The sequence below is a fragment of the Danio rerio genome, chromosome 3 (assembly GCF_052040795.2).
Source record: "Danio rerio strain M-AB ecotype USA chromosome 3, GRCz13ab, whole genome shotgun sequence".
Taxonomy (NCBI): domain Eukaryota; kingdom Metazoa; phylum Chordata; class Actinopteri; order Cypriniformes; family Danionidae; genus Danio; species Danio rerio.
The window spans coordinates 60,822,113-60,836,814 of record NC_141023.1 but is presented as its reverse complement, the minus strand read 5'-3'; the positions used below and the strand labels follow the sequence as shown (position 1 = coordinate 60,836,814).

The following is a 14,702-nucleotide window of genomic DNA, read 5'->3' as shown; positions in this document are numbered from 1 at the left end:
TTTGTCCATGACAACCACGTACCCCACACACACCCCATTTCTACACTTTCATCAGTGAAAACAGCACCCCCCCCACCTCGGTTTTTACATTCGCTAAGGACAGCATGACCATCATTAGCCCAGATGGCCCTACCCAGGTAAAAAAAAAAGTGCACTAAAATGCACTTTATTTAAATATACTTAGTACACTTTTCAGTAATGTACTAAAAGTGCTCTATTTTCAGACACTAATTTTCTACTTAATGTACTAAAAGATAGTATTAAGTATATGTTAAGATAAACTTAATACCATCTAAGTGTACTCAACAGTGCTATTTTGAGACACCCCGAAATTGAACTAAAATGTGCTTTTAACATACTATATCTGTATTTTAAAAAAATATATTTAGTTACAACTAGAAATACACTTGAACCCTAATTTTTAACATTTATAAATATATTTATGAATAGCTTAAAGCATAATAATAATATATAAAAATAATATACAAATTGTTAAAAAAAGTGTGCTAAATACTGTATTAAAAGTATTTTGGGAAAATGTACTTCTACTACAATACATTACTAATAGATTTTTAATAAAGTCGATTTAATGTACACTTAAAATTATCACACTCAAATACAATTTAAGTGTTAGTGATAATATTGCATTCACATTAAGTGTACTTAAGTACAATTTTTGGGAAAATGTACTTCTACTACAATACATTATTAATAGATTTTTTATATATTAACTTATTTTAAACTTAGGATTAGTATGTAAACAGTGTACTAAAATCAACTTATGTTTAAAGCATTTAAAGCACACTCTTGAAAAACACACTAATAAAAGTCTTTTGGATGTTTTTTCTGTAGTGTACTTTATTGTAGTACACTAAAAAATTATTTAAGTATTACTGGTATTTAGTACACTTTTGTCAAGTGTACTAAAGTCCTACTGAAGTATAAACATACTTTTACTTAGTATATTTATAGTGTAAAACCATCAAACTTTTATTTAACACAAAAAAATAACAATATACTAAAAATGTATTTGCGGGTATTTCAAGAGTTCACACTTAGATACTGTTTGAAAACTTGTTAGCAAGTTAGCAGGTTTGGCATGCTGTCCCGGGAGAGAACCCTGAGCTCGGAGATAGTTGAGCCCAGGGCTCCCGCCAGGTCCATACAGCATGTGAGGGGAGTACGAGGTCAGGTGTTCTCGAGAGCTCCCCTCGGCAAAAGAGGGAAGGAGGAGAAGGGGTGGATGGGGGGTTTCTTCGGGAAAACGAAGATAAGGGAGTAGATCTTAGCTAGGTTACTTATAGTGAGTTTGGATGAATCTGATTGAATAGCTAAATAGTGTTGATGAATGACCAGCTGCAGTCAATCATATCACGTGCTCCTCTCAAAATTCATTTAAGTGTATTTTAATTGCAATTAGTTATATATTTTTTCCCCTGGGTAGAGATCATGATGCAAAATATCCAATATATCTGCCGCGAATGTGCCAAATTTTTTTCTTATTTTTGCGTGTTCCGTGTTTGGTGTGAACCCAGCAATGTTGTCCAGTCAGAAAGGAGAAAAAAATGGCACATGTTAACATCATGAGGCAAAAACTCAGATTCTAGTGTTGATGGGTTGTGGCTGTAAAAACGTGCTGGATTAGTTGGTGGTTCATTCCGCTGTGGCGACCCAGGATTAATAAAGGGACTAAGCCGAAAAGAAAATGAATGAATAAATGAATGAACGACCTCACTGGACCCAGAGTTTTGGAAAATTTTCATCCTGGTCAGTGTTTTCAGAAAGTTTCGATTTCTGTCCCCTGACACTGCGTTTTTGTATGGACAAACATCACAACCGAGTAGATCAAAAAGAGTCCATGTGGACAAGGACTTCTTATTTTCACTGTTGTTATGGATATTGATTGGATTCAGGCGAAGGGTCTGGCTGCAGACCAGCATGCTTTAAATGCATACTAATCCCACTCCTAACCCTACTCCTCGCAGTGTCGTCACTATGTCTATTGAATGCATGTGTCTGAGACTGCATGTCTGTGCAAGTGCATGTCGGCAACCTGATACTATTGGCATTCTAACATATAGTAACCTGTTATGAGCTATTTCCACAAAGGATTATCAAAGATGACCTGTTTTTTTATATAAAACGGTAGATTTTGCAGAACAGGGTTCTTATTTTTGCATACCTGCACCAATGAATAGATGATTACAAAAGACTGCACTTAATGTTTACTATTTACTTGAATGTGCAGGCATTATTGTCTATTAATATACACATAATTTAACAACCTCTAGGCTATATTTGAATACAAACAAGAAAAAGTAATTAAAAAATGAATTTGTGAAGATATTATCTGATTGGCTGCTCAACAATATGCTCGTACATCGAGCTTTATCAGTGTGGGCTTTTCATCCTCCAGTCCTTCATTAGACAGTTTGTGCCCTTCGGCAATTTTCATCATACTTTCCTGTCAGACGGAGTGAAAGTGTCATTAATCGCGATGATCTGATCGCCAGACTGACAATGCTTGGTGGTAATTATCTGTGAATATAGTCTGTGAATACAGCTCTGCGAGATGCAATCAAACGTTTGTTTCACATCGGGAGTGTGAAGAGGGGTGTATTAACAAAAAAAACAAAAAAAAAAAACACAATTACTTCTAACCACAGGCTGAGTGCTGCAGTTCAACTTTAAATCTGAGAAGCACCAATTCATCAATTTATGTTGGTAATAAATAAACTTTGGAAAAATGTAACTGTGACTGATAAAGAAAAACCCAAACAAACTATGCCTAAACCTACAGTACTATGCAAAAGTCAATCCATGTATAATTTTCAGTCTTTTTATTAAAATACAAAATCTGAAAGAAAGAACACAATTTTTCAAAATTACTTGTTTTTTTTTTTTTTTTTTTACAGTTTTTCTCCATTGGTTTGACTCTTGATTTTTTTTTACAGTTTTTCTCCATTGGTTTGACTCTTGTTTTTTTTTTTTTTTTACAGTTTTTCTCCATTGGTTTGACTCTTGATTTTTTTTTTTTTACAGTTTTTCTCCATTGGTTTGACTCTTGATTTTTTTTTTACAGTTTTTCTCCATTGGTTTGACTCTTTTTGGTTTTTTTTTTTTTTTTTTACAGTTTTTCTCCATTGGTTTGACTCTTGATTTTTTTTTTTTTTTTTTACAGTTTTTCTCCATTGGTTTGACTCTTGATTTTTTTTTTTTTACAGTTTTTCTCCATTGGTTTGACTCTTGATTTTTTTTTTTACAGTTTTTCTCCATTGGTTTGACTCTTGATTTTTTTTTTTTTTTACAGTTTTTCTCCATTGGTTTGACTCTTGATTTTTTTTTTGTACAGTTTTTCTCCATTGGTTTGACTCTTGTTTTTTTTTTTTTTTTTTTTTTTTACAGTTTTTCTCCATTGGTTTGACTCTTGATTTTTTTTTTTTACAGTTTTTCTCCATTGGTTTGACTCTTGATTTTTTTTTTTACAGTTTTTCTCCATTGGTTTGACTCTTGATTTTTTTTTTTTTTACAGTTTTTCTCCATTGGTTTGACTCTTGATTTTTTTTTTGTACAGTTTTTCTCCATTGGTTTGACTCTTGTTTTTTTTTTTTTTTTTTTTTTTTTACAGTTTTTCTCCATTGGTTTGACTCTTGATTTTTTTTTTTTTTTTTTTTTACAGTTTTTCTCCATTGGTTTGACTCTTGATTTTTTTTTTTTTTTTTACAGTTTTTCTCCATTGGTTTGACTCTTGATTTTTTTTTTACAGTTTTTCTCCATTGGTTTGACTCTTGATTTTTTTTTTTTTTTTACAGTTTTTCTCCATTGGTTTGACTCTTGATTTTTTTTTTTTTTTACAGTTTTTCTCCATTGGTTTGACTCTTGATTTTTTTATTATTATTTTTTTTTTTTTACAGTTTTTCTCCATTGGTTTGACTCTTGATTTTTTTTTTTTACAGTTTTTCTCCATTGGTTTGACTCTTGATTTTTTTTAAATTTTTTTACAGTTTTTCTCCATTGGTTTGACTCTTGATTTTTTTTTTTTTTTTTTTTTACAGTTTTTCTCCATTGGTTTGACTCTTGATTTTTTTTTTTTACAGTTTTTCTCCATTGGTTTGACTCTTGATTTTTTTTTTACAGTTTTTCTCCATTGGTTTGACTCTTGATTTTTTTTTTTTTTTACAGTTTTTCTCCATTGGTTTGACTCTTAATTGGTTTCTTGAAACAGAAATTACATTCTCAAAATTCTAAGATCATTTGGCAAAACAGTTTGTTACAGTTTAGCACAACACTATAGCTCACTTGCAAAAGCTCATACCTTTCCCAAAACAGACACGAGTCTTCGCTGAGGCCAGCTTCCAGCCTCCACCGCGGCGACTGAAGCTCTGCACAAGACTTTTGGCCAGCGGAGAAATTAAAATGGTCGTGCCCAACTGAGTCTGGTTCTCTCAAGGTTTTTTTTCTTCACTCTCCTATCAGGTGAAGTTTTTTTTCCCTCTCCGCTGTCGCCACTGGCTCGCATGGTTCAGGATTGGTAGAGCTACGCATCGATGAATTTGCTCTTCAGTGTTTGAACTCTCAGTAATGATTTTAAATCACACTGAACTGAGCTAAACTGAACTGAACTGAACCTAAACACTAAAAACTGAACTACACTGTTCCAGTTACTATGACCATTTATGTGAAGCTGCTTTGACACGATCTACATTGTAAAAGCGCTATACAAATAAAGCTGAATTGAATTGAACTTATGTGTCAAATCTAAATTTCCTTCTCATTTAAACAGTCAATGCCACCAGAATGCTTCGTCCCTTTAGCATTGTGTAAGCACTGTTTAAAGCAGGGGTCACCAACCCTGTTCCTGGAGAGCTACCTTCCTGCAGAATTCAGTCCCAACCCTGATCAAACACACCTGAACTAATTAATAGTACCTAAAGCAGCACTTGATAATTACAAACAGGTGTGTTTGGTCAGGGTTGCAACTAAAATCTGCAGGAAGGTAGCACTCCAGGAACAGGGTTGGTGACCCCTGCTTTAAAGTTATTTCTGTTCTGCTGTGCATCCCTGTGTGTAATAAGCAATGTGCATGCGTGTAGTGGACCTACCTGTCACTAACTGACTCTTTAGATTAGTGTTTCGGCTGGTTCTGCATTAGCTACGTATGATCCACCAATCAGGCCATGCCTAACCCACTATAAAGAGCCAGGGTTTTTCACTGCAGTCATCTTCGATTTGAAAAATCCCCCCTTCCACCCCTACCTCTTCACCTTTCCCTCCATAGGGCGGCACGGTGGCCCAGTGGTTAGCACTGTTGCCTCACAGCAAGAACGTCACCTGTTCTAGTCCTTTAACAGGCCGGTGGTCGTTTCTGTGCATAGTTTGCATGTTCTTCCCGTGCTCGTGTGGGTTTTCCCCGGGACCTCCGGTTTCCTCCCACATTCCAAAAAAATGCACAATAAGTGAATTGATCAATCTTAATTTAGCACTACAGTCAATCTCTCACCCTGCAGCATATCTCTTCATAGCATTCATTTAGTCATCACCTCTTATCAAGGGAGGAGTTGTCGAGATCTACCTGAGCTCAAGGCTCCCTTCTCGCCCTGCAAACGGGAGGGAGCCCAGGGCTCAAGGACCTATTGAGCTAAGGGCTCTCTCCCGGACAGCATGCCAAACTTGGTTATAATCAATTATTAGCTAAGTGTGAACTCTTGAAGCGCCTATGGGTGTATGATAGGGCTCTTTAATTTAACACTTTAATCACAAAGAATATACATTTTAAATATCAAAAACAAAACATTTAAAAGCAATGGCACAATATGTCATACTTATCATGTAGTGACTTTATCATATAGTGATACAGGGCTCTATTTTGACGATCCATGTGCAAAGTCCAAAGCGCAGGGTGCAAAAGCATTAAGGGCGTTTCTGAATCCACTTTTGCTATTTTAAGGACGGAAAAATCTGCTTTGAGCCGTGGCGCATGGTCTAACAGGGTTGAGCTTATTCTCTTAATGCGTTATACGTGTGTTTCGAGAATAAACCAATCAGAGTCTCACCTCCCATTCCCTTTAAGAGTCAGTTGCATCGTGCCACAGCACATTTGCTATTTACATGGCGGACTTTATAAGTGGACAAACTGAGCGCTTCACTAGCGAGAAAACAGTTAATCAGAGCATCTGCAGCGCAAGAATGAGAGATGAGCCTCCTCATTCTTTAATTTCACTTTCACTCTCGTAGATAAGGAAACGTGTTGTAGAGATCTGCGTGGGACTAAATTTTGAATCCCGCTCCCGCTCGCACCCGCCAGGTTTTAGCCCGAACCCGACCGCTCCCGCTTACATTCAGCATTTGTTGTCCCGCTGCCCGACCCGCCCCGTTTTCTACCCGCTGCGCCCGATCCCGCTAAAGAGCGGGGGAGAACAAAACTGAAAACCACCCAGCTATACAGAGTCCAGACATCCTATAACAAGCTGTCTGTATAAGCACACACACACATAAGCACCAAGCACACACACACACACACACAGACAAAGCTCTCTCTCTCTCTCTCATTCGCGCGCACTAACAGACACACACATAAGCACCAAGCACACACACAGGCAAAGCTCTCTCTCTCGTTTGCGCGTGCACACACACACCTCTCATTCACGCGTGCGCACACACATACATACACACACAGCAACAAACAAGCTAAACACAGCATTGCGCTATTTCATTTACACACATACTTATGCGTGTTCGCTTGGGAGTCGGGAGTGATATATTGCTAGACGGCCCGCTCCCGTCCCAAATTAAACCCGTTACTGACCGCTCCCGCGCTTTATTCGGATATTTATTCCCATGCTGCAGAAATCTGGTCGAGTCCCGCAGCTCCCGTAGGACAGCTGCGGGAATGCAGACCTCTAACATGTTGTACACACAGACATCCATTAGCCTGTAATTTCCAGCAAACAAATAAATGAACAATAATAATGAAGTGTGGTCAAAAAAGTTATATCCAAATACACATGCTGCGCCCCATATTGTCTAAAACCTGACAGGTAGGCAAATCTAAACTTGTTTTAATAAAACAAATAAAAATATGCATGTAATAAATAATACTACAACTAATATTAACATTATACAAAAGCAAGTTGTCGAGAATAAACTACAAAAGCCCCCCCCGAGATGAAGAAGGCATGGAGGCGGTGGTTTTTATATTAATGTAGGCTAGAAAATCTTTTATTTCCTTTTCATTTGTAAAGATATTTGTGTGTTGCTGTACATCCTGTATGTATTACGCAATGGGTAAGCGAGGCGCACAACTGACGTGCTCTGCGCTGGACTTTAAACCAGCTTTGATCTGGTCTATTGAACAGTCTATTATAGTTCCTCAAAACAGCAATGCGCCAGCAATGCACCTCAACATGCCTCCTTTTTAGACAAGAACGCCTATGGGTGCACATATGAGCACAAATGCATTTGCTATTTAAACAGCGTGGTGCAAAACGTCAAAACGACTCTTGCGCCGAGCTGAAACTAAAAACTTGTGCCGGGTGTATGATAGGGCCCATATACTTCTTTTAGCAGTAAAATTGCTTTTAACTGTTACATTTATTTACAGTATTTAAGGCAAGTATAAGTAACAGTAATTAAATTACCTAAAAAAAGAAAATGCTTCTTTTATATTCTGCTTTCTTCTCTGTCTGTCTCTTTCTCCTATGTAAAGCACTTTGGTAGCACTTCTTCAAACCCAACTGCTCGGTATCTCAATGAATCACACATTCAGTGAGAGGTCATATAAGGCTCAGACTATGACACACACACACACACACACACACACACACACACACACACACACACACACACACACACACACACACACACACACACACACACACACACACACACACACACACAGTAATATTTTGAAAGCGCAGGGGTTCAGTAAGTCACTAAAAAATACTGAGTGAAAAAGCGAGCCGCTGTCCAACACCCACAGCGCTGACAAAGGTCACAGACGTACACAAACATCACATTCACACTCACCACTTTGGGTTTGAAAGGAGGTTGAATCTCTCTGTTGGCCAGTCGGTCCCAGTCAATCCTGCGGAAGAAAGCTTGCTCCTTTATATCTCTCTCGCCCTCCGCTCCACAACCCAGACGTTTAGATGGATGCTTGGTCATCAGCTGCAGAGATCACCAATAAAGACATGACAGGAAGGAAGAAGAATCTGTCAGAAAACTAACTAGGTTTGATTAAAAGTATAAGATACGCATTGTAAGAATCAACGTAGAAAACAGAATCAAGTTCCACTGGGCTCAGGTGACATCGCAGACCTATAAATATTAATTGAAATCTGTCAAATGACATAACGTCATAGCCTTATTAAGGCTATTTTTAATTAATAATCTATAAAATACATACATAAATACATACAATTGAAAGATGTTTGAAATTATTGAACTGATATAATATTAGTAGGTGAAGTGATTAAGCTAAATTGTCTGTAGTGTATAAGCGTGTGTGTGCGAATAGGTGTGTATTGGTGTTTGTCAATACTGGGTTGTGGCTGGAAGGGCATCCGCTGTGTAAAACATATGCTGGAATAGTTGGCGGTTCATTCTGCTGTGGCAACCTCTGATAAATCTGATAAAATTTTCGTGACTAATTCAAATGAAAATTATAAAATTGACTGCGTTTTCGTGAGAATTAATTTCCATTCAATACAGTTCAATTCAAATTTAGTATAGAGCTTTTCATAATAATTTTTGCTCCGAAGCAACTTAAAAAAAAAAAACATAATAAAAAAGTCATGACAACATTCACTAACCGTCCACTTTATTAGGTACACCTGTCCAACTGCTCATTAATGCCAATTTCTAATAAGCCTATCACATGGCAGCAACTTACTGCATTTAGACATGTAGACATGTTCAAGTGGATCTGCTGGAGTTCAAGCCGAGCATCAAAATGAGGAAGAAATGTGATTTTAGTAACTTTGGTTGTGGTGTAATGGTGTGGAGGATATTTTTTTGGTACACTTTGGGCCCATTAGTACCAATTGAGCATCATTTCAATGCCACAGCCTACCTGTGTATTGTTGCTGACCATGTCCATCCCATTACGAACACAGTGTACCCATCTTCAGATGGCTACGTCAAGCAGGAGAACGCACCATGTCACAAAGCGCGAATCATCTCAGACAAATCTGCAGCAACTGCGTGATGCTATCTTATCAATATGGACCAAAATCTCAGAGGAATATTTCCAGTACCTTTTTAAATCTGTGCCATGAAGGATTAAGACAGTTCTAAAGGCAAAATGGGGTCCAACCTGGTACCTAATAAAGTGGCCGGATGAGGTTTCAATATTTTTTTTTTAAGTAAAACAAACTTTAACTTGATGTTTTAAGTCAGCGGAATTGATGCAAGTTAAAATTACTTGCAAAGTTAAATTAATTCAACTTAAAAATTGAAGTGGGCAACATTTTTTTACAGTGTAGAATATTATTTACAATCACACATCTAATAATAATAATAATAATAATAATAATAATAATAATAATATTAATAATAATTTTTTTTTTTTAATGTATTTAAAAATCTGACCCAAAGCGCTTTATTTTATTCTATTTTAAAAAATCCCAAGTGCTTGTAATGAAGTGTTTGTAAGAAAGTGTCTGGTGTATATGGAGAGCAAGAAGTGTTTCCTACAGGTGGGTTGTCTAGAATTATATTAACACTACAATTCTTTTTTTGTCTCATAGGTGAACATATTCAGACAGAATGATTGAAAAATACAAATTAAAAATTAAATTATCTTTCATGCAGATATCACAGGTGATTTATTGGAAATACTAAAGTCATGGGTTATTAAATATCAATTCAATGCCTCTGTTAGGCTCTCTGTGATAATGTCCTGACCAGGAACCTGGATCTTTTTTTCATTTGATGTGGGAATTCGGAAAAAAAAAACATTTTAGAATGAGGTGTGTGTTATAATATCTAATATTTATTGAATATTCTGTACTAGTGAATCCTTCCTTATTATTTCTGTGTGATGATTCTAAATCTTACCAAGCCATTTGGCTAAAAGTTATCAGCACAACATTGGCTTCCTCCTCATAACTTGACACATACAAGTTGTTGGTATAACTTCAGGACATTTTAATGTTGGAATTGTCTATGGCTCGAGTGAACTTGGTTCAAATGTGTGCATTAAAGACCTGGACTACAGCTGCTTACAAAATCTCCATGTTCACTGCGCAAAGCTATGATCAGAACCAAGAATGATTGCGTTATTGTGTATAATGGTGTTCTATTGATCTCCCATTGTTGATACCGCACTTTTGTTTTTCTGTTAACTTCTATTCATTGTGTACCCCAGTTTAAAAAGGATGCAGGGGAAGAAGTAGGGGTAGTTGAATTGATATTTGTCATTATATTGTTAATTTAGCCTGAAGCTTTGTTAATAAAAAAAAGTCACGGGTTATTAATCTGAGCTGAAGACTTTAGCTTCTGCATTATTCTTTCTCATTCTGTGAGTAACAACACAGAGAAATGTAGAGGCTGATGTTTGAGGACTCACCCCTTTACAGATGGACACAGCTTCTTTAGTCAGGGATTTGGGGTAGGACACATTGTGCTCCATGATGGACTGAAAGAGCTCGTCCTCGTCCTCTCCATCAAATGGAGGCTGTTTGAAAATGAAAAAGAGCAGGTGTCAGTTTATATCAAACAGGCACAGAAGGTGTTTCCTGTTTAATTCATATTCAATTACAAAATGTTTTCATTTTATGGATTGCACAGTTAAAGAAGGTGATGTTTAACGTAAAAAAACAAAACAAAAAAAACAGTATTTTTACTTCTGGGAAAAGATCTTGTTTCTTATAGTTTGGATGGAAAAAAAATAATAATTAAGGTCAAAATTATTAGCCCACTAAAGAAATACCTGTTTTGATTGGTCACAGAACAAACTACCATTGTCCAATAACTTGCCAAATTAGCCTAACTTGCCTAGTTAACCTAATTAACCCAGTTAAGCCTTTACATTGCTCCTTAAGCTTGAAGCTGTGGTCACACCAGAGTTTGAGTTTGTGAAATTCTGTCGTACGACTCTGCAAAAAGGGGCGGGATTAAACAAGATGATTAGACTTTTAAAAAAGTGAGCGATTAATTTCTGTCCAGAGATGTCATGTTTTGATTCTCGATTGGTCTCACGAGTGGTCTCAACGCAAGTGATGCGATTTCGCAGGTCAGAGTTCACCAAGCTTGAACTTTGCACCGCAGCAACCTGCGAACTCATGACCTTGCGTTTCTGGGGCCTCATGCATCAACGCTGCATATGCACAAAAACTTTGCGTCCGCCAGGTTTCACGCACATAATCACTCACGTTTTGATTTACTAACGATGAAATGAACGTGGGAATGTGCGCAGCTCCACGCCAGCTTCATGGCTGGCGTACGCACATTTTTTGTGCGTGTCTGTTTTATTTCCATTGGCGACTCCTAGAGGCAGTTGTGTTAAATTGCACTCTACAAAGTGTCTTTGAGCCGTGCAATGGCAGCTGTATGAGACGGGTTTATGTAGCAGGTATATAAGGTTTCCATACCATACAGTTGACCAGCCAAACATTAAAGCACAATTTGCAGCGGTCGCCTGTTTTCCCAATGTAATCTACTGCACGCACATTGCTATAAAGACACTATCTGACGATGAATTTGCATGCATTAATCAGATACATTTCCATTCAATAAATGTGCAAATAAAATATGATGCACAAACTTATTGATGATTCCTACTTGTCGTTCTCGTGATAAATAGTTGGCAAATCTGATATGTAGCAGGGGAAAAAAGAAGAAAGAGTTCATCAGACGCTGGTTCCGAACCGAGTTCATGCTCGAACGTGTCTAAACATGTTAACATGCGTCTTACGAGCTGCGCCACTGAGACTGTTAAGGGTGCTGCAACATTTTATACTTATGAATCACACTATTTCTTTTTTTAATGCACTCAGTGCGATGTTCAGACCCAACTGTGTTAACCGCATCAGCTAAACTCTCCCACTCTATTTTTTTCTTTTGTTGTTAATTCCGGAGAACAAACTTGCAAATAACACCGCTTTTCTTCGGTCTACCTCTGAAAGGAGCACCTCCAATTCACATTCTGTTCTCACATTCATTTCTCTTTTTGCTTGATTTTGTCATTGCTTTTTTCGTTGGGTTTTGCCAAAGTAGAGTCATTAGCATATTCATACGGGGGAGGAGGCAGGGAGGGGTTTTGCGCTCGTGCATGTTGCGCTCAGTTTCACGTTCATTCGGATGTACAAAAGAATATGCGTGAGATTTGGCGTACGCAGTGTTTCATACATCTGAATTTTTTCTGCGTACACACATTTACAGCTTTGTGCGTACGCAATGTTACACAAAATCTTCGTACATGAGGCCCCTGGTCTGACGCATTCACATGCATATGAATGGAAGAAAAGCCCAGTGTGACCGCTGACTAATACGTGTATCTTGCAGAATAATTACAAACATATAGGAATATAGACTCAAACTAACGGTTGAAGGAGCATGGCTAGTCATGTAATGTAATGTAATGTGTATTTATATAGCGCATTTATTGTGTATGGCCATACACCCAAAGCGCTTCACAATCATGAGGGGGGGGTCTCTCCACACCACCACCAGTGTACAGCATCCACTTGGATGATGCGACGGCTGCCACAGGACAACGGCGCCAGTGCGCTCACCACACACCAGCTATTGGTGGAGTGGAGGGACAGTGATAGAGCCAATTCGGTGGAAGGGGATGATTGGGAGGCCATGATCGTAAGGGCCGATAGAGGGACTTTGGCCAGGACACCGGGGTTACACCCCTGCTCTTTCACGAGAAGTGCCTTGGGATTTTTAATGACCACAGAGAGTCAGGACCTCGGTTTAACGTCTCATCCGAAAGACGGCGCCCACTGACAGTTTAGTGTCCCCTTCACTTTTACTGGGGCATTAGGACTCACACAGACCACAGGTTGAGCGCCCCCTGCTGGCCTCACTAACACCACTTCCAACAGCAACCTAGTGTTCCCTAGTGGTCTCCCATCCAGGTACTGACCAGGCTCAGCCCTGCTTAGCTTCAGTGAGTAACCGGTCTTGGGCTGCAGGGTGACATGGCTGTGGCCATATTTCATATTTCGCCCAATCCATTAAACTGAGATCATCAGAGAAGGAATGCCAATCCAATATGGAAGCAGAAGGGTAGATTTGATTAAAGATTACCAAAAAAATCATTTATTTATTATTATTATTTTTTTTTATTTACTTGCAAACATTCATTATTTAGTTTAACGCTAACCATGTGTGCCAGCAAAATAAAAACATTGTTCACTTTGATTTCCTGTGTACTTTAACCACCTCGCCATCATGTTTGTAGTTTTATGTTTATAGTTTGTTGTTTGAAGTTTTAACCGTGTTTGTAGTTCTATTTAAATTCACATCCAAAGTGCAAGGATAGTGGCCAAATCTGCAATTATTTTTTTTAAATTAGAAGATGTAAACAGAAGACCAACGGAGTAACTTTGAAATATTAGGACAGGGGTCACCAACCTTCATGAAACTGAGAGCTACTTCTTGGGTACCGATTAATGTGGAGGGCTACCAGTTTGATAAACACTTCTCAAATAACAAATTTGCTCAATTTACTTTTAATTATACTTTATGTTTTTGGTAATATTTAATGATATTCATTGATTTGAAGACACTGTTAATGATTCTTACAAAAGTTATCAACAATGATTTAACAGGGTAGAAAATACCCTGTATTTAATGTATCAATGTGCAACACTTTATTTTTATATATCTCTGCAAATATTTACATTTTTAAATGATTACTTCTATATTAGATGAAGCTTACTACACTGGTAAGTGCCGCTATGGTGAGCTATTTTTAGAACAGGCCTGTGGGCAACACATGTGATCCTCGCGGGCTACCATGTTGGTGACCCCTGTATTAGGATTTGGGACACAGAATTACTTTTCAAAATTCCACTTAATTGATAGTATGCAAATTTGGATGCAGCTTACAGTTATGTTAAAGGTCTGGACACCCTAATAAATTTTCCATTTCAAACCATAGTAAATCATCTGATGTTTTGCAGCTTTTAAAAGTGCTAATGTGACTTTTGTCATTACCATCTTGCATTACATTTACAGTCATACCAAAGAGCATAGAATCACCAAGAGGCGACACTCTAGTGCAATTTAGGAAACAGCCACTAAATGGTGCGGCACCCATTTTTGAATGAAAACTCCAATAGAATAATATATTATATTGACCATATGCATATGACCATGCATATTATAAGTCTGTAAAATAAACTATTATAATTGCTATACAAAGAACTGTTCCTGTTGCCTTCCATTGTCTTACTATATTTCTGACTCCGGAGAGACTTTAAACCTTTGTGAAAGCTTTTTGTATCCTTCTCATAATTCATATTGGTGAATTATCCTGTGTTTTAGGTCATTAGGAAGTTCTTTTGAGGTTCCCATGTTGCTACTTTCTGGTTCACAATAAGGAAAAACCCAACTAGCAATCAGCTATCTTAAATATGCCTTTTTACGATTGGTTGCACCTGTGTTAGGATTGTTAAGGAGTCACTCAAATTACTTCTGAGTTGTAATCCATCAGCAATAACTGACTACATTTTTTGAAATCCACACGG

General features: G+C 37.5%; 1 protein-coding gene across 10 annotated transcripts in view; it reads right to left on the bottom strand.

Moving 5' to 3' along the window:
* Positions 1-14,702, bottom strand: part of prkcab (protein kinase C, alpha, b) — a 624,299-nt gene that overhangs the window by 313,819 nt on the left and 295,778 nt on the right. For 6 of the 10 annotated variants that reach the window (XR_015481355.1, XR_015481354.1, XM_087245281.1 and 3 more), the window contains 2 exons: positions 10,568-10,675; positions 8,026-8,166 (listed from right to left, as the gene is read on the bottom strand). The exons of 1 other annotated variant lie outside the window; for it this stretch is intronic. Coding sequence is in view for 4 of the 9 variants with exons in the window: in XM_087245281.1 (XP_087101407.1) it covers positions 8,026-8,166; positions 10,568-10,675 (249 nt within the window). In the remaining 5 variants the exon portion in view is untranslated. Of the gene's footprint in view, positions 1-7,277; positions 9,321-10,263; positions 10,676-14,702 lie in introns of all 10 variants that reach the window. 3 more of the 10 variants (XR_015481356.1, XR_015481357.1, XR_015481358.1) reach the window with 3 other exon arrangements.